The 19,447-nt window shown below is 41.0% G+C and overlaps 1 protein-coding gene across 1 annotated transcript in view; it reads right to left on the reverse strand.

Annotated features, from left to right (window-relative positions):
- The window catches only part of lto1 (LTO1 maturation factor of ABCE1), a 37,694-nt gene that overhangs the window by 12,768 nt on the left and 5,479 nt on the right, over positions 1 to 19,447 (reverse strand). Inside the window, exons 3-4 of the mRNA XM_048262194.1 lie at positions 7,070 to 7,140; positions 6,869 to 6,986 (exon numbers count right to left, since the gene is read on the reverse strand). Coding sequence (XP_048118151.1) covers positions 6,869 to 6,986; positions 7,070 to 7,140 — 189 coding nt within the window. The remainder of the gene's footprint in view (positions 1 to 6,868; positions 6,987 to 7,069; positions 7,141 to 19,447) is intronic.

A 19,447-nucleotide genomic window follows, 5' to 3' on the forward strand; every position in this document is an offset into this window, starting at 1 on the left:
CATGTTCAGTAGGCTCTATGTCTTTCATTTACTGTAGTCAAGCAGTGACATGTGGTTTAATGCATGGGGCAACATGACGCGAGTCAGACAGAAGATGGGCCTGTCTTTAGTAGCCTATTCCTGAATCCTGTCCCTCTCAAATCACATTAAAATTATGTGATTAGCAACCAGAAAAAAAAATCCCGCGGGAGACACACCCCGGACCCCCGTGTTATTATTAATAGGCTATTGGTCCAAATTAAGCTATAGGCAATACCTAGGTCCTATGAGTCTAAGCCTTAGTTTTAAAAAAGGTGTAAATAATGACTAAAAGAGACACTGTGTTGTGTGTAAATAGAGGTTAAGAAAGATATTCTACTTACTATTAAATGTCATGTATTCATATTGTAATATAATTATTGGGGGTCTATTTAATATTCGGTCAGAACTACTGGTAATGTTTGTCATGGTATGTAAACTGCAATTTCTTCAATAATTATATTAGCGGCTTAGTCAGTTTTAAATTTTGTATTAGTTAAAGGTGTTCTAAGTGATGCTGGGTAACGTCAATTCTGTTGACGTTCAAACAAAACAGAAAGCTAGCTTGCTACTTCCTCCCCCTCCCTCCTGTGCAGTGTTGGGAACGTTACTTTAAAAAAGTAATTAGTTATAGTTACTCACTACTTGTTCCAAAAAGTAACTGAGTTAGTAACTGAATTACTTTATGATAAGAGTAACTCGTTACCAGGGAAAGTAACTATTTGCGTTACTGTTAAAAGAAAAAAAAGTTGCTATATGTCCAATAATTTGGATTTCTTTGAGCAGTTTTGAGCAGCCAGTTGAAATGAGTAGAACAGGCAGGTGTTTGTAGGCTACATAACTTTCGATATTTATTAGATAGATAGATAGATAGATAGATAGATAGATAGATAGATACTTTTTTTGATCCCCAAGGGGAAATTCAAGATATTGCACATCGACAGACCTACGGTTGACTTCAGCCTGTGTCATAGGTTTTTGTTGTGAGGCAGAAAGATCTACTGTAGCTTTTGCTGCTTGGAGGACTTTGCTCCGATCCTTCTTTGCTAGTGGAGGTATCGATGTTTTTGGCTACTAGCTTTAGATGCATGAGATGCTTCATTAAATTAGAGTTGCTTACAATGGATGTCGACAAAGTCTTCGCTCCTGGACATAATGTACACATTACATGCACTTTCTTGCCTTTGACCACAATGAATTTAAAGTAGTGCCTATATCTCCACCTCGAAAATGCCAACTTTTCATTGGATTGATCCTGAACTCTGCTGTTTCGTCGAATCTCTATTTTAGCTGTTGCGTGTGTGTGTGTGGCGCGTGTGCTGGCAAGTGTGTAAACACTGGCTCTGATTGGCTACCATGAAACATGACTCTGCCTTAGCCAATCATAATCGCTTACGTCGTTATTAACCCACCTCCTCACTAGCTGTGAGCCAGAGGTGCGTTCGGATTACAGTTATTCAATCAATGCATAGTAACGCACCACATTTAACGTCCAGTAACGTTAGCGGCGTTGTAACAACGGGAAAAGTAATTAGTTAGATTACCCCGTTACTGTGATGGTGAAGTGATGTCTGGTGTAAGTGACAAACATCACTTCAGAAGTGCCCAAAACTGGGCACATTATTTGCGCCGGGTGGAAAACGAGTTTTACGCCATGCACCAGGGCCATAGGCTACTGAATCTGCTCCAGTGAAATCCTGGTAAAAAATGAATGGACAACCAATCTGAACACTGAACACACAGTCTTTAAAGTTTTAGCCTATGTTATTCTACTGTTTGATTCAGTTTCCCAATGTGAAGGTTATTTAGAACTTGTAATTAAAAATCGGTTATTTGCACCGCTATGGAGTAGGTCCATTTTTTTGACCTTCTTATATATTTTGTATCAATTCGCCCATGTTCTTTAGAACATTCAGTGAAAATTGCTGTTAATTTGAAACATTGTATCAAACAGCAAAGCAACACCGCTGCGCTGAATACGTCTGATTACGGCCTACCAGAAATTACTTTCAATGACCACCTGCTGCCGCGCATCAGTGAGGCTGTTGGACTAGAGAAGGGCCGCCGTTCAGCTGCTGTCCAAGGCTGGACTGGAGAGCCGCAGACCCGGCTGCAGAGTACAGCGGCTGAGCAAACATTTCATGTCACAGTTGAATTAATAGCCTAATGTTAACGGCGACCGCGAGTTTCCGCGAGACCCAGCTGTGCTCTTACATTATTAAGGTTCTTATGCATGTTGCTGCTGCAGCTTTGCCTGTCTAACGAATGTTATCTCCGCGATTTAAGATTGTTTGTGTAATGTATATGCACAGTACGCATTTTAATTTCCCTATTTTTACAATTGGCTAGCCTAACAAACACGTTTCATTTCAAAAGGCAACCTGGTCAAACGAAAACAAACAACTAAGTGCAGGCCCGGGGTGGGTAATCGGGAGAATAGGGAGAATTCCCGGTGGGCCGCTTCACTTTTGGGCCGGTCGAGGAAAAAAATATTGACATTTGTCACGTTAGTCCATCTTCTCTTAAAGTAGGCTATACACGTTCCGCATTCTCTGCATGACACCGTTGCCTCTGCATGGGTTGTAGCCTACATGTGAGGGAGTTCTCCCCTCCCAAAAAGAGTTGGTTGGGTCCATATAGCCTGTCTTTTCCAAAAAGTTTTCTCAGCCGGGCCGGCCCTACAGTAGCTATAAGCGTCAGGAAGGATGGCTGGTAGAAAGAGGCCAGGAGGGACTGAAACGGCCAGGTAGAATGCTGCTAGAATGCTTCTTACTTTTTTTACTTAATACTTAAAATACTTTACTTGTTACTTAAAATATTAGCCTTTTGTATCCGATTCATAGACTTTGCAGCATGCAAATATTGATAACAAAACTGAAGCTTGATCTGTGTAGGCCTATGCGGTAAAAATTGTAGCCTCTGAGCAGCAGATCAACCAGTCGACCACTGAAAATGATGAGCCCGAAATTAGTGATGAGGAGGCCATGACCACAGGGACAAGTAGAGAGGAAAAATTAAAGTTATTTAATGTAAGAAAGAGCAATTATACTACATGATAAACCTATATGCCTTGTTTGCTCAGAAGAGGGTGTAGTAAAGTAGTAGGCTATAGACCTCTCCAGAATAAGTCCCGCCTCCGTAACTTCCGTATCCATCCAACTTCCGGGCGTCGATTGTCTATGGGAAATAACATGGATTTTGAAATATCATACCGTAAAACATCTGTAGGTAGCTTAAGTAAAAAATGGTGGGCGATTGGCCTACACACTTCTGCCATCTAGTTTCCACTGGGTTTTTTGATTGTTGGTGCCGTTAAAGTAGAAATATATCAATAAGAAGCACTAAGCTAACGCACGCTTCAGACGCCGCGACTCCCCCAGTCAAGGTTGCATAACAACGGCAATGTTTCATAGTTTATCTTCACTGAAATGGAGTTTGTGACACCAGAGCCTGTCTACGGAGGTGGCACTAACCCTGCGTGAAATCATCATGTTTGATAGGTTAATACATTCTGAAAACGTTACTGTTCTGATCAAGGTCATGCAAAATAAAGCTATCGACTCAATACGATTCAGCCTCTGATTCCTAGTCTGCTTATCATTATCTGTTATTCGTGAAAAAAAATCTCATCATCATGTCTTTAGTGTCTTCGTCGGCAATTTCTTTATTTTTCAAATATCTCAATAACAGCCAACAAACTCGCACAGTCAAACCAAAGTTAAGTCATGTTGAAAAGAGGCTGAACCTCGATTTACATTTATAGACCACTGAAACCACACATGAAAATGACCATCCCGTTAGGTTGTGACTGGTTGGTTGTGAGCAAGATCTAACGCCCTCCTCCGCCCGCGTACATCGGAACTAGCTCCCGGTTAGCATTAATAATCGTTTACTACTTAAAAGCGGCACCGACAATCAAAAAAATCCAGTGGAAACTAGATGGCAGAAGTGTGTAGGCCAATCGGCCCACCAGCTTTTTCTACTTTGTCACCTACAGAGTTTGACAGGTACGATCTTTCAAAACGCCATGTTATTTCCCATAGACATTTGACGACCGGAAGTTGGATGGATACGGAAGTTACGGAGGCGGGACTTATTCTGGAGAGGTCTATATCACCAAATAACAATATAGCCTACCCATGCAAAAAACATGTAGCCTAAACATTAGTTCAATATGCCTCTTTGTGGAAGCGTGGGACAGGCTACATTTCAAAGGCTTTCTTTCTTTCTTTCTTTCTGTTTTTGTTAACTTGTGGAATAGTGAAATATTTTTGGTTAACTTCTCAGTTGAAGTGAACTATTATATAACCTTTACACATTTGTTGAACCATGGTACTAATAAAAACTACAGGATAGTAAGCGCTAAAATGTTGCTTCATTTATCCAATTTCCACTACTATGGAAAACGTGGGTCGGTCTTGGGCCTGAAACGCCCGGGCTGAAAAGTGGCCCCACTCCGGCCCTGACTAAGTGCCTAGAACTCTACACATCCAAAAGGGTAGAAGCTTCCAGTAGGCCATCATGACTTTTTTTACCGTTTAGTCTGTGCATCGGCGCAGCCTATGACGATGTGAATTAGTGACAGCTGTTGTCGCGGTAAACTTAAGCTCCTGTCTCTAAATAGTGTAGACTAGGCCTACTTCCTATGTTGCTTGATTTTCTGTAATAAATGCAGCCTGCAGCCTAGGTTACTTCAGCATACCCAGACCAGTTGTAGCATCAGTTTCGCTTTTAAAATGCAACAGTATAGCGTGATAGGGAGAGTGTCTGTTGCGGGCTATTTAATTTACAGCATAGGCATGACGAGCTCCCTTTGTGAGCGCACTAGACCAGCGGCATCTTTAGTAGCCCCCCCCCCTCCCAGCACCGCACGACCGCACCCCCGCTCCCTCCGCTTATGAGGCTAGCCTAGGCCACGGAGGGGTCTCCGTTGTGTGTGTGTGAGACCGGGGCAAGGAGAGTTGGCTGTGTGAGTTTTATGCCCCTGCATGTAGCCTAACTAACGAAAGAAGACTATATCTACGTGAAATAACAACAAAATAGAAACATAATACAGTATGGTGGTCACAATGGAGGGGGCACAGATTTTATTTGAGGTGGCACCGCCCCCTTTTGCCCCCCCCTAGCGCCGGGTCTGGAGAGCCGGCAGATCAAACTTCACCATCAATGGGAACGTGCAGTTCAATTTCAAAAATAAAAATGCCTTATTTTGATTCTATTAAATGTTTTATTCACCTTATTCAGCCCCGCCCATTTTTTTAAATTCCACGTTGTCTTTAAACCTCCGGTCGGCTAGCTACGTCTAGTTAGCTTCATTGGGATAACACGGCAGAAGAGGATAGAGAGGCTAACTTGGGAGGAAAACGACAAATGCCATCAGGAGGTCAGATTGCAATATTGTGCCGCTACCTAAGGCTATTCACCCCCTACGGTGGGTAGGCGATCGCGGCAGTGGCCGCTGTATCGTATGGAGAAACTCGCAAATCCTTATCTGTTTGGTAACTATGGTAACTAGTTTAGAAAGTCATTACAGAACAGCCGCTCCAAAGTCAGTTTTTTCCTAACTGCAGATAGGAAAGCTGTATAACAGAAATGTCTTAAGTCACCAAAATCCTAAATAAACGTTCCTAACTTTAGGATGACCCATAATATATGATGCCAGTCATCTCGATAGAGCTCTGCTATCTCAATGTATCGCAATGGATGTTCGGAGACAATGTGGGCAAAGCTAGCGCCCCCATGTTTGTGCGCGGAATACGGTGAATATGTAGCCTGTAGAATATGTAGGTGGTAGACCTGCTGGTTAGTGTTCCAGCGTAGCAACCATTCAGGCGGGACTATAGTAACAGTTGGAAATAAATAATTATTTAACAGCTTTAACTACTCAAATGAGATTAAAAAAAATGTAAAATTAACTTAATATTTAACATGTTGTTAACAGTAGAATAAGCGGGATAATGCACTTCACTCCATTAGATTATCTGAAAAATAAACGCACTACGAGGTTGAACGGCCACTCCGCTGCGCGTTGTGGCCGCATTACAACCTCAAACGTGCGTTTATGTAAGGGATAATGTATAGAACGCCGGTCATTATGGGGAAAATAAGTCCCGACAGGGCGAACCGGACCCCGACGCGCCAGCGACCGGCGTTCTATACATTATCCCGCTTATTATACGGCTACTTGCCAAAACAAAAAATAAACTCCATGATATGTCTCTTTACACTTATTTGTTACCGTTTCGTGCATTGGCTTTTTGCTGAGAAACAAATAGTTCGCAACACACGCTGAACTTGAATCAAACATTCTTTAGAACACAGCTGATCAACCGTATGCTTTCACTTTTGAATGAAGTTCCAAGCACAAACTTCGTTGCCATTGACAGCGGTCATTCTTGTTTTCAGAGGTCCTTTCCCAAGAAATAATGACCGCTAGAACTTTCGGAAATCCCATTCAAGTCAATGGAGCATTCTACTTGCATTGTGAAGAGCCGTATAATAATTTCGGATAATCTAATGGGAGTGTCATCCATTATCCCTTACTTAAACCAGGGTCTATAGAATTAGTGCATGTCTGGCATGTGGGGGCGTGGCATCACAATGTTTGCTTTCCATAGTGATGTCGGTCAACCATCAAGATGGACGATCAGCCCAACCCTAACAACCATACACCATTTGGACTTGGACCAGACTTGGGAGGCTCACATTACACAAACATGCTGACCATTATTTTAGATCCATATGATGTAAAAAGAATGAAAAGAAATAAAAAATAAATTACTAGAAAGCATAATTTTTGTAATTTGTACAAGAACGGTAGAAAGATATTTTTGAAAACCAATCTTCTCACTTGTCTGAATTTGGCTCGAATCTGCTCCATATTTTCTTGAAGGTTTTTGTGCTGTGGGTCCTCAAGGGGAAATGTTTGAATCAGTCCAGTAAGCATTTCCAATAGCTTCAGCTGTTTCCTATCAACAAGTTTAACAATGTGAGAAAAGCATAGAAATTAGTAATTAATATATATTTATCAAATATCTTTTGGCTATTTCACCTTGCTTTGGAATTCATATCATTTTGAAGAAGGTATTTCCATGTCACTGCAAAACCACTGTAGAAAGAAACCTGAAAGGAAAACAAAAATAGTATTATGATTTTATTTATTTATTTTTATACAAAGCTGGAAAAAGAAATAAGAGACCACTGCACATGTGACCATTGCACATTTTTCTGATGTCATCTTTCTCTGCCAGTTGATTAAAGACTTCCTCACCAGTAGACCCCAGCACGTCTCGATCAGCCACCACATTTCCTCTAGCATTATTCTCAACACCGGCGTCCTCCAGGGCTGTGTCCTCAGTCCAGCCCTATACTCACTCTGCACCTACGACTGCACCCCCTCCCACAATTCCAACACCCTCATCAAATTTGCAGATGACACAACCATAGTGGGACTCATATCAGACAACAACGAAACAGCCTACAGGGAGGTCTAGGCCCTTTCTATCGCTGCACAATTAAGAGCACCCTGACATACTTCTGTACTGTGTGGCACTCCAGCTGCACAGCAGCAGAAAAAAAGGACCTGCAGCGGATTGTCATGAGAGCGGAAAGGATCATTGGCTCCCCTCTACCAAACCTGAGTGAGAATTACTCATGCCATCTTCTCACACGGGCCACGAACATCAGGCAGGACACCTCACAATCCGGACACTCCCTGATCACCACCCCTCCGCTCAGGCAGACTGAACAGCTACTTCCCCAGAACTGATCCATCCATAAAATCATACACACACACACACCTTATCCCGTCAGTGCAATCGGACTCTGTATAATAACTGCTGTGTTTACTGTTTCTGTTTTTAGCTATTTATTTGAGAACTTGGAATGAATGTGTATGTGCGAGATGTGCTTGGGTGAGAATGTCCTGGTGTGTACTTACGTACACACACACCGTTTTTATATAACCCCAAGTCAGAAAAAGTTGGGACGTTGTGTAAAATGTGAATAAACACAGAATGGAATATTCTACCAATCTCATATTTAGTTGCAGAAAGGACACAGACAACATATCAAATGTTGAAAATGACAAATTTCACTATTTCATGAAAAATATATGTTCATTTTGAATTTGATACCAGCAAGATATTTCAAAAAAAGTTGGGACGGGGGTAACAAAATGCTGGAAAAGTTGTGTAATGATAAAGAGAACAAAATGAGGAATGTTTCATAACTAATTACATGATTGGGTATGAAAAAGAGCATCCCAGAGAGGCAGGGTCTCTTAGAAGTAAAGATGTACAGTAGGGGTATTCATCACTGTATGTAAACCTGTGTGGACAGATGTATGTAAGTATAAGTATATATATTATTTTTTTTTGATCCCGTGAGGGAAATTTGGTCTCTGCATTTATCCCAATCCGTGAATTAGTGAAACACACTCAGCACACAGTTAACACACAGTGAGGTGAAACACACACTAATCCCGGCGCAGTGAGCTGCCTGCAACAACAGCGGCGCTCGGGGAGCAGTGAGGGGTTAGGTGCCTTGCTCAAGTAGCACCTAACGTGCCTACTGGTCGGGGTTCGAACCAGCAGCCCTCCGGTTACAAGTCCGAAGCGCTAACCAGTAGGCCACGGCTGCCCCTAAATGATGAAACAATGTAATTTGAATGCTTCTTAACATGAAATTGTGAAGTATTTGGGGAGTTCATCATCTACAATACAAAATATGATTAAAATATTCAGAGAATCCAGAGAAATCTTTGCAAACAAGGGTGTGAAAAAAGTGTCCACCATCTTGTTTTTTTTTTTTTTAAAAGTTAAAAACTGGATATTCTTTGGTAGAAAATATCTTCTTTCTTTAATTTATCCAAATGTTTAAAAATGGACAACACACAATAACTTGCACATCAATCAGTCTGTCTCCCCCACACCAACACACTGGCCCTTTTTAAAAGATCACCTGTGGCCCAATTAACTTAACAATTATTACTTTCACCTGCAGACAGTAACTTTTAATGTTTCCACTTTCAAGGAGAAAACATGTATGACTCCTTTCTGGCCAAATTTCACAGCTTTCAAGTCTAACGTCTTTGTGTAATTCAAGTTTGAACGGAGAGAATAGAAAAGTGTGCCAGTTTGTGCCAGTTCTCCCCTACTCTCGCATAGTAAACAAATGGAATGTTGGAACATTGCACATCTGGCAAGGCGCAAAACAATGGAAAAACACGCTCAACACCTCCTAAGTCTTACACACTGGGTGTTGGATCCTTACATGTAATTCACTGAATATAAAAGAAAAAGGACCGCACCCACAGTTTCTTTTAAACAACTTTGGACCCACAGACATCTGGCAAGGCACAATGAATTCTGAATGATGTATACAGGTTTTGAGCAACATATACCGCCATCCAGGCAATGTATTTTCCAGGGAAGACCTTTAATATTTCAGGAAAACAATGGCAAAATTATTTTTAATTTAATTTATTTATTTAATTAATTACTTATTTGTTTTGCACATAAACAGTATTTCTCCATAAAGGAAGAGTCCAGGTGCTAAAACAGTCTGTCTGCAGTCCAGTACTGTCAAATTAGGTGCATCATGGAATGAAAAACATGAATAAGAATACCCCATACTGTTGAGCAACTCCTATATCGGGCAGGAATGAGACAACATTTCATTCTCAAAACTCTAGCAGCACAGTGGTAAACATTCCCCATCCCAACTTTTTTTGAAACATGTTGCTGGCTTCAAATAGTCCAATTTTAATTTTCAACATTTGTAATGTTGCCTATGTCCTTTTGGCTGCTAACTATAGGTTTATGAGACTTGTATATTATCACATTCTGTTTTTATTTGCATTTTACACAACGTCCCAACTTTTTCTGATTTGGGGCTGTATATCTTTCATCTTACTCTATGCTTCTGTTTGGAGAGGATGGCTCCTACAGAATTGTGTTGTATTTTGTTGTATCGCATATAGGGTTGCAAAATCCCGGGAATTTTCAAAGTTGGAAACTACATGCACTCAACACTTACAGAGAGTGCATGTAGTTCACTTACTCGTTTAGTGGAGCACATAGCCATGAACAACACTGTCTTGTGTGCGAGGAACTTGAGACTGGATTGCTCCAGTAGCTCGTATGGGCTCTTGGTTAAAGATTTCAGTACCAAGGGAAGATCCCAAGATACTTCTCGATCATGGCACCATGAAGAAAAAACTTTTCATCTCTGTTGGTAGTTTACCAGTGTCGAGGGAGCCCTGGCATTATTGAGGGTCTCTAGGACAGCCTGATCTAGCGTGTGAGACAGGGACTTCACAGCGGCCAAGCCCACAGCTGCAGCACAGCTGACCTGGAATGCCAGATTTGGCCCTTCACCTGAGATAGAAGGTTGTGAGAGGTAGGGGTAATGGTAGGCTGTGAACAAGTTGTAGGAGAGCTGAAAACCAGTGGGGGGGGGGGGCATACAGCAGCCCTTCCGGCCACTCGTGAGATGATTCAGAGAAAACAACTGGGCACCACTTCTGGGTGCAGCCTCCACTCCCCTGGATGGGGTCTGGACATGCAGGAGGTTCACTTGGAATGTAAATGGCCTTCAGTGAGGCCTAGCGTGGGAGTGACCAGAGGTCCGGGCCATCTTCAGGCAGCGGAGAGACCTTGTCCCTCCCTGATGTTTGATGTAGCCCCCCATGCAGCCCCCCATCTTTTTTCAGGATGAGGAAATACATTGAATAAAAGCCAGCCTGCTGATCGTTTACCCTGGCAATGGCCCTCTTCTCTAGCAGTTTCTATTTCCTCTGCGAGGCAGTCTGTCTGGACTGGATCCTTGACCGTCGTCATTCGGACGCGGGTAAAGGGAGGTGGCCACCGCCGAAACTGGAGCCTGTGTTCCCTGGCCACCATCTCCAGCACCCAGGGGTCTGCAGTTCCCCCTTCTCTGCTTTCCAGGCGTAGCTGGGAATGGACCTCGGCAGCTGCCCCCAACATCCTATGTACGACCCCCTGGGTCCTTGTACCCCTGAAAGGAGGCCGGCCTCTGTCAGTGCGTCTTGCTATTGACCTTGGCTGCCCACGCCATAAGAGTACCTCTGGCTAGCTACTAGTAAGCAGCCAGTCGATTATTCCAGGTAAGGTGCTCAAGAGAGTGAGTGTCATGGTGAAGATGCAAAAATGTAGTCCAACAGTAGTCCTGTAGTTCTGTGTGCATGGTAAGGTGCTCAAGAGTGAGTGTCATGGTGAAGGTGCAAAAAGTAGTCCAACAGTGCAAGAATAAAGTCTAGAGACCAGCATAAATAATATGGACAAATAAGAGGAGTAGAGTATAATGTAGACAAGGTAATATAAAAAAACTATGTCAGTGCAAGAATAGGTTGAGGTAATAGGGTTACAGCCATTCAGTATTGTAGCAGAAGCCATTGGTCATGTGTGCTAATATAGCATGAAAAACAGTGTAGCAGTAAAACAGTAGTAAAAACATTAGGCTGTGGACAGTAGTAAAACAGTAGTGGGCAGTCAGTACTCAAACATGGAGAGGGTGGAGAGGCAGACAGACTGTGCAGAGAAGTCTATCTCTCCTCTTCCCTTTAGTGAAGCATTGAACAGTTCAATGGCCCTGGGGACAAATTACTTCCTCAGCCTTTCAGCTGTGCATGGCAGTAAGCGAAGTCTCCAGCTGATCAAGCTCTTTTGCTTTTTAATAGTGCTGTAGAGTGGATGACATTCATTGTCCAAGATCTTGATCAGTTTGCTCAGGGTCCTTTTATCTGATATTGAAGTGATGCACTCCAGTTCGGCTCCCACGACAGAGCCAGCTTTCCTTACTATCCTGTCTAGACGCCCAGCATCCTTTTTCTTTGTGCTTCCTCCCCAGCATACTACAGCATAGAAGAGGACGCTGGCAACAACAGACTGGTAAAACATCCTGAGGAGCTTACTGCAGACATTAAAGGACCGCAGCCTCCTCAGGAAGTACAGCCTGCTCTGCCCTTTCTTGTAGAGCGCTTTGGTATTTGCTGACCAGTCCAGTTTATTGTCCAGTTGTAAGCCCAGATACTTGTAGGTATTTACCACCTCCACATTCACCCCATCAATGGAGACTGGTAGCAGAGCGGGCTAAGACCTTCACAATATTCACACAAATAAATCAGATGAGTTATATTCTGCGGGACCAGCCTCCCGTCAGTCATGTGACTGTTGATATTCTGGTCTGGAGGCAGGTGCCAGGATGGCAATGCAGTAAGACCGTGGTGACAGTCAGAGAGAGGTCAAAATAGATTGTGCTACATGTCTGCAGTTTCTTTGAGCTGCTGGGCTTATTTGCAGTGTTTTCTGAAGTCGCCACTCACCGTTTTTTGTTTTTTCTGTCTGCTCCTTTCAAGAGATATTTTTACATACATAAACATTACATTTTGCACTGAGTTTTTGTATTTGGTGAAAAAAAAAAAAAAATCACCTACCTTCGTTGTCACTGTCTGTCTAATTCCTGTCTAATTCCTCTTGACCATGAGGCTCCCTATCAACATATAGGCCTACTCTGTGATTAATTAATCTAAATTAATCGCATGCATCAATTTATGCTGTGAACGTATTTTAAAAGAGTTTTAATTCAAATTAGGGCTGTCAATCGATTAAAAAAAATAATCTAATTAATTACATACTCTGTGATTAATTAATCTAAATTAATCGCATCTATAATTTTTGCTGTGAAAGTATTTAAAATATTTAAATTCAAATGAATCATTGAATAATCAGCATTAGTGACATTAAAGTTCAAAAACTCTTTTATTATTATTTTCACTGTTCAAATAATGGCCATAATAATCTATGATATGACCTAATATGCTGAGGAAATAAATTCAAAAGTTTTTTTTCACATACAAGGCATTTCAGGCCACAGATATAACTTAGGGGACACAATGAAAATAAATTAACACTCCCCTTAATGTCAACACTTATTTCTTTGCATTGATGTGCGACTATTGAAGTATTGAGAAAAAATGGCATTGAATTCATTTTATAGGGACACCAGGCAACGTTTTTGTGTTAATTAATCATCTTCATAAGTTGGTATATGGTTAAATGATTCATTACAGGGCGAATGAAGACTCTCTCGCCCGCCCCTACTGCCTGTAGGAAGAATATCCCGCTTGCAAGTTCGGTGTATCCTACCAGTGAACATCATTCTCACAAAGTATCAGACATCGAGAGAAGCAGGATCAGTTTACATCCGGCATCCCCAGCACAGAAGCAGGCTTACGAAACCCGGCTAGCGATTGTTGCAAACGTGTGTATAATGGCAGAGCCGGCGAAGAAGCAGCTAAAACCCTTGATATAAGGGGGGATTATCAACAAAAAAGGGCTTAATCGTTATGCGGTGGATAGAAGCACCAAAATTGGTGCAGACACTCTTGTATGTATCTCATCATTTGAGAAGGGATGCCCAAAATTTCTGGTTCATTTAGGTCATTTTTTTAAGGGAAAATCCAAGATGGCCGCCTAAAACGACCCAAGGATAATAAAACATTACAGAGTTGGGCATCATGGTTTATTCTGCTACTTTATTATTTTACATTTGATATATATATATATATATATATATATATATATATATATATATATATATATATATATATATATATATATATATATATATATATATAGAGATGGTTAACAAATAATATTTGCAAAATAACCCATGAAAATAATCTTACATGCCTTTTATACAGCTTTAAAGGGGGGGAAACAGGCTTTAAATTGTCAAAATGACTGACATGAATCCTCATCTGAGAAGTTAATTATTTATGTATGCATAACATAAATATTTTTACAACTTTTGGAAGAATCACTTAATAATTTTCATGCCAGTTAGCGTTAGCAAATGTAGAACCACTAGCTGGGTTCCAATTATCAAGCTAAATTTAGGCAAACAAAGGCATCCCTGGGCTAATTGTGTCCCCATGATCACCTGGGGTGCGTATTTGTGAATCTGTGGGGCTTCCTGGGGGGTATTGTACCGTTATTTCGGGAGTAACATTAGAAGCTATGCAATTTTGATTTGTACTACAGTAACGGTAGCCAGCTAGTATTTAGCTGTGCAGTATGTACATTGAGTAAACCTCCCTCATGATACCTTGACATGCTAGTGAGAGAACTAGCAGCCTGGGCTTTTAGCTCAACTACTAGCATGCTCGCCTCCCGATCCGAGGGGCTGAGAGCAAATATACATTCAGCCCGCTCAAAAATATATGCTTTGTCTTCCAGAGAAGTACACTACAACTCCAGCTGTTACTTGTCAACCAAAGCCCATCTTAGTGCCAAAAGTTAACCAAACCAAACCTGTGGTGAACAATTAGCATGGGAAATAACAGAGGAGGTAAAGTGGGCTGAGCATGCAATCAAACTGATGCTTCACTTCAGCCAGAACTGTCTGACCCACCTGCTATAAACTCACTCCTTCCTCTCTTTCATGAAAAAGCTGCCAGCTTTGCCATGGTCAGACATGGCATGAATGTTGTAAACCAATTGACAGAGCACCTAAATCCCGGCCAGGTCCCAGTTATGGCATTTGACCTAGCACTATATATTTACAAAAATGGTTCAGTGGAGTGATCCAGACTGTTATGGAGAGAGATTTGTGATGATTGGTGGGTTACACATAGAGATGGCTCTATGGAACACAATCGGAAACCTTTTAGATGGAAGTAGTTGAAGAACTGCACTATGTGATGCTGGGGTGGCTACAGCAGTAACTGGAACAGCAGACTTCTAAAGGGTGGGCTGCATGGAAACCATTTCCAGAAGTTATGGATGCCTTCATTGCTATTGTATGACAGCAACTGCTTAGCCAGGAATCAAACATGTTTGATGGAGAAGTACACGTTTGTTCTTTACAATAAGAAAACAGATCTTGAAAAAGTCAATGATCTCAGGAAGGACTTGTTTTCTCAAATATGTCTCTCAATGGAAAATATCCCTCCCACACAGGCTGCACTGATACAGCATTCAAATAGAGCAGTGTACCAAGCTAGCATTTGGTCCAAAGATCTGCAGGCTACCCAGTCAGTGCCTTTTCCTGAAAAATATGGATGGACCAAATTAGATGATTTTTGGACACCTTTATGGACACTTTTACCAGAGGCAGCCAAAGTATGTGGAGAACCTCTTAAATGTGGCAGCAAAGGTGAGCCTCTCTGCTCTCGAAAGTGCCAATGCCAGGATGCTGGGTTGCCTTGCACAGTATTATGCCAATGTGCCAGAGCATGTGAATAGATGCAAATATGCAGTATGTAGAATAGGACTAATGCAATCTAGTGTGGTGTTTTACTGTGTCTTAAGATGTTGCAGGGGACATGTGTGCTTAATTGTATGTTTTTATGAGGTCTGCCTGAGGTGCTTGAGTGTCTGTGTTTATACAGTGGGCGTTGCTTTCAAATGGCCACTTCAGTCGCGCATTACACGGCGTGAAGCTGCGTGAAACTTTAGTACCCCTTTCAGCCACTGCGCGTCGCTCTGCCACTGTACATCGCTCTGTCAGTAGTCTGCCTGCCGCCCCTTATGAAAAATCAGGAGGCTACCGTTAAACATAATTGTTGCCGAATCCCAGCCTACGAATTCAATAACAAAATAAATCATGCATAATTAAACATTACCTCGATTTAGGCTACTTGGGTATGGCTTAAGGCTTGACTACACGGTCGTAATGAAAATCGAAATCTGCTTTTGATAGCCTACCGGTGCCGCTCCACAAAAAGAAAAAATATCTTAATTTGCTGTCTACGTTATTGTCAGTGTTGGGGGTAACGCAACTACACAAATCAAAACAGTGTCTTGTGTGATAATTGAGCAGAGAAATAACTGTTCAGAATTAATCTGTAGCCTTGGGTAGGCTTCTGCAGAAAAAAAATGTTGTTAGCGATTTAATACTATCTAGCGACGTTTTTAACAGGCTCCGCAATAGAGGCTTAGACAACTATGACCCACGTTTTGGTTTCGTAAATTAATTTGCCCTACTTCTTGACTGCAATGTAGTCAATTGACTGCTTGACATGTCATTTTTATTTTTCTGTACAATAAACTAATACATCTGCTCGTAATCACAATAATTTAACACACGACAGTTGGATACTTCATCATGTTCCCATGCCTACATTTTGGTGAGTAGCATAGAGATTGTTAAAAACAATAAATGGCTCTCCGTTTGGGACATCGAAAACTTATATTTTTAATAGGGTAGACTACCGTCGGAGATGCTGACTTGCAAAGGCCTCGGGATAACACGTTATCTCCACTATCATCAGTCAATAGAGTGTCCCAGTGACGCCACTTCCATTTGCCTCCATGAGACCTATCTTTCAAAAAATTTTGAACGCCAGTCTATGGCGAAAAAGAAATGATTTCCTGGTCCTGGTTGACTTGTGCCTTGAATTACCCATATGATGTTTGTCAATTTTAAAGACAATTTTTCATGTAAAGACATTTGCAGTTTGTTTCAGAACTATTGAATTGCAACCGTTAACTAGCATAACAGCTAGCATGCTAATCTTATCGTTTCATTACGTTGGTGACGTACATCGTTCGAGACGAGAGATGTAGTCCACTGAGCGGATTCACACAAAACCAACATAACTTTTGAAGTCTATCGAACAACAGTACTTTCTTGACGTGAAAAATTATCTTTTAAATTCACACACATCATATGTGAAATTCGTGGCACAATTCAAACTGGACCAAAAAATAATTGTTATCTCTCCATTAACTCCCGTTCATATTGTTTTGAAAGACAGGTCCCTGGGGAATGAAAGAAAAAGTTTGAGAACCACTGGCTTAACAAGTTACCTGCAGTCCAGAACACACAGAATATTGCAACAGAATGTTGCCTTTATAATCAACTACTATTTGTTCCAACAGTAAACTTGTGACCATCAAAAATTGAATTGATGGTCACATTTGATGGCTTGAATTTCCCCTGGGGATCAATAAAGTATCTATCTATCTATCTAATTGTTTATCGCCTGTAACTCCATGACAGGACGTAACAGGAAGGCATTTGGCTGAGCAACGGAGGTTAATATGCTCTATATTTTGTCCAAATGATATCTGTCTATCATCGTTGCACTCGGAGAAAACCGGAATGTTTCATTTGTCCTGCGTTTCTTCTACGGCTGCAAACGGGATTCACTCGCAGTTAACTAAATATTTCTTTATTAGGGCAGGGCAGGCATATTTCTGGCTATTAAATTATTTCTAAACCAGTCTGCTAAAGTCTGTAGTGAAGTCTGTGTAGGGTTTTCCAGGCTCTATTTCTGCACCCTGCTCACAAGAGACATCTGCCAGTTGTTTGGGTTGTTGCAGCGCCGTTGCAGCGTCACTGGAAAAACACAAATTAAAGTTGTGTGATAACCGTGTGATCCCGCGCGCAGACCGCGAGGGTAGCTGGCCAAATCGAAGCAATGCCCACTGTAGTATCCTTGAGACAGTTGGTGGATATATAGGTAGCCATAGTGTAGCCGTATTGTCTGCTTAAAACAGAGACATATCTACAATACACGTATACCTAATTGCATGCTTTTAGGAGGTTGTTTAGGTGTCCTTTGAAATAGCTGCCAATTTTATGGATAGGCAATGCAGCCTTTTTTTCAATTTTTTTACAAATTCACTTCCCGTTTGAGATTTCTTGGAGTAATCTTCCAGGATAATTTAGGATTACCCAAGGGACATATTTCAAATTTCAAGCTTTTAGGAGGTTGTTTTGGTGGCCTCTGAATCAGCTGTCAATTATATGGGTGGCCATTTTGAATTTCTTCAAAATCTCACTTCCTGTTTGAGATATGTTTGGTCACCCCTTCTAGGATGTCTTGGGGTCAACCCAAGGAAAATATATATAAAATATATATATATATATATATATATATATATATATATATATATATATATATATATATATATATATATACATACATACATACATATACCAAACTTCAAGCTTTTAAGAGGCTGTTTAGGTGGTCTTTGAATTAGCTGCCAATTCTGTGATGGGTAGTGTGACATTTTTCAATTTCTTTAAAAACTCACTTCCTGTTTGAGATAATTTGGGCACCCTTCTAGGATGTCTTATTATCACCCAAGAAACATACCAAATTTCAAGCTTTTAAGAGGCTGTTTAGGTGGTCTTTGAATTAGCTGCCAATTTTGTGATAGGAGTGTGATATTTTTCAATTTCTTTAAAAACTCACTTCCTGTTTGAGATAATTTGCGGCACCCCTTCTAGGATGTCTTAGGATCACCCAAGGAACATACCAAATTTCAAGCTTTTAAGAGGTTGTTTAGGTAGTTTAGGTAGTGAAGGTGGCTTTTGAATCAGCTGTCATTTGTATGGGCAGCCATTTTGAATTTCTTCAAAATCTCACTTCCTGTTTGAGATATTTTTGGGCAAACCTTCTAGGATGTCTTAGGATCACATCTACCAAATTTCATGCTTCTATCCACCGCGTAACGATTTTTCACATAATCTCCCCTACTATGAAGGAAGATGCAAAGTAAAGGAAAAGAGCTTCAGACCAAGCGAGGGCTCGCACACGTATCAACACGTACAGACACTAGGGGGAGCTTCGTAGAGAAAAAGCACTCAGGCTTACCTGGTGTCCCTTTAAGATGAGTCTGAAACATAACAACATTTGTACAGTATTGTTGCACTGTATTGTTAATTTTTTTTATATTTTTACAAATGTTAGTTTTTCTTTTATGTTAATTTTTGAAATTGATTTGTTTCTCTACAAAAGAATAATGTGTTCTCGTTATTGAAATTGATTTACAAACATATGGTATCGAAAAACATATAGTTTAGGAACCGGCATCGAAATCAAGATATCGAAATTTGCACCAAGTAGCGCTTTCTCATCTGCCTTCATTTTTCAGTCACTGTGGCTAGAACTAGATAGATAGATACTTTATTGATCCCCAAGGGAAAATTCAAGACTGCACTGGGTCAAAGCTCACCACAGAATGCGATTAATCAGAGTTACTTTTTAACATGTTATTTTTTTTCTGTGATTAATTAACCCTTAGAAAGGCTAGGCAATCAAGGATGTGGGTAGACAGATGGAGGAGAAATAAAAAAATAATAAATAAAAAGTTCTATGGAGATGTGCAAAGTTGGAGAAAGTCAGATATGTGTGTGTGTGTGTGTGTGTGTATATATTTATATATATATGTGTGTGTGTGTTTTGATGTGTGATGAAATAAGAAAATAAATAAAAAGGTCTGTAGCAGAGGGATGTAAAAGTGCTAAAAGTCATGTAGGTGTGTGTGTGGGGGGATCATGAGTGCTGGGGAGTGAATGAGTGCAAAGTCAGTATAGTGTGAGTTCAGAGTTCGGATGGCCTGGGGATAGAGTCTCTCGGTTCTGGCTTTGTGACTACATAGGCGTCTTC

Source organism: Alosa alosa, chromosome 14, assembly GCF_017589495.1.
Source record: "Alosa alosa isolate M-15738 ecotype Scorff River chromosome 14, AALO_Geno_1.1, whole genome shotgun sequence".
Taxonomy (NCBI): Eukaryota; Metazoa; Chordata; class Actinopteri; order Clupeiformes; family Clupeidae; genus Alosa; species Alosa alosa.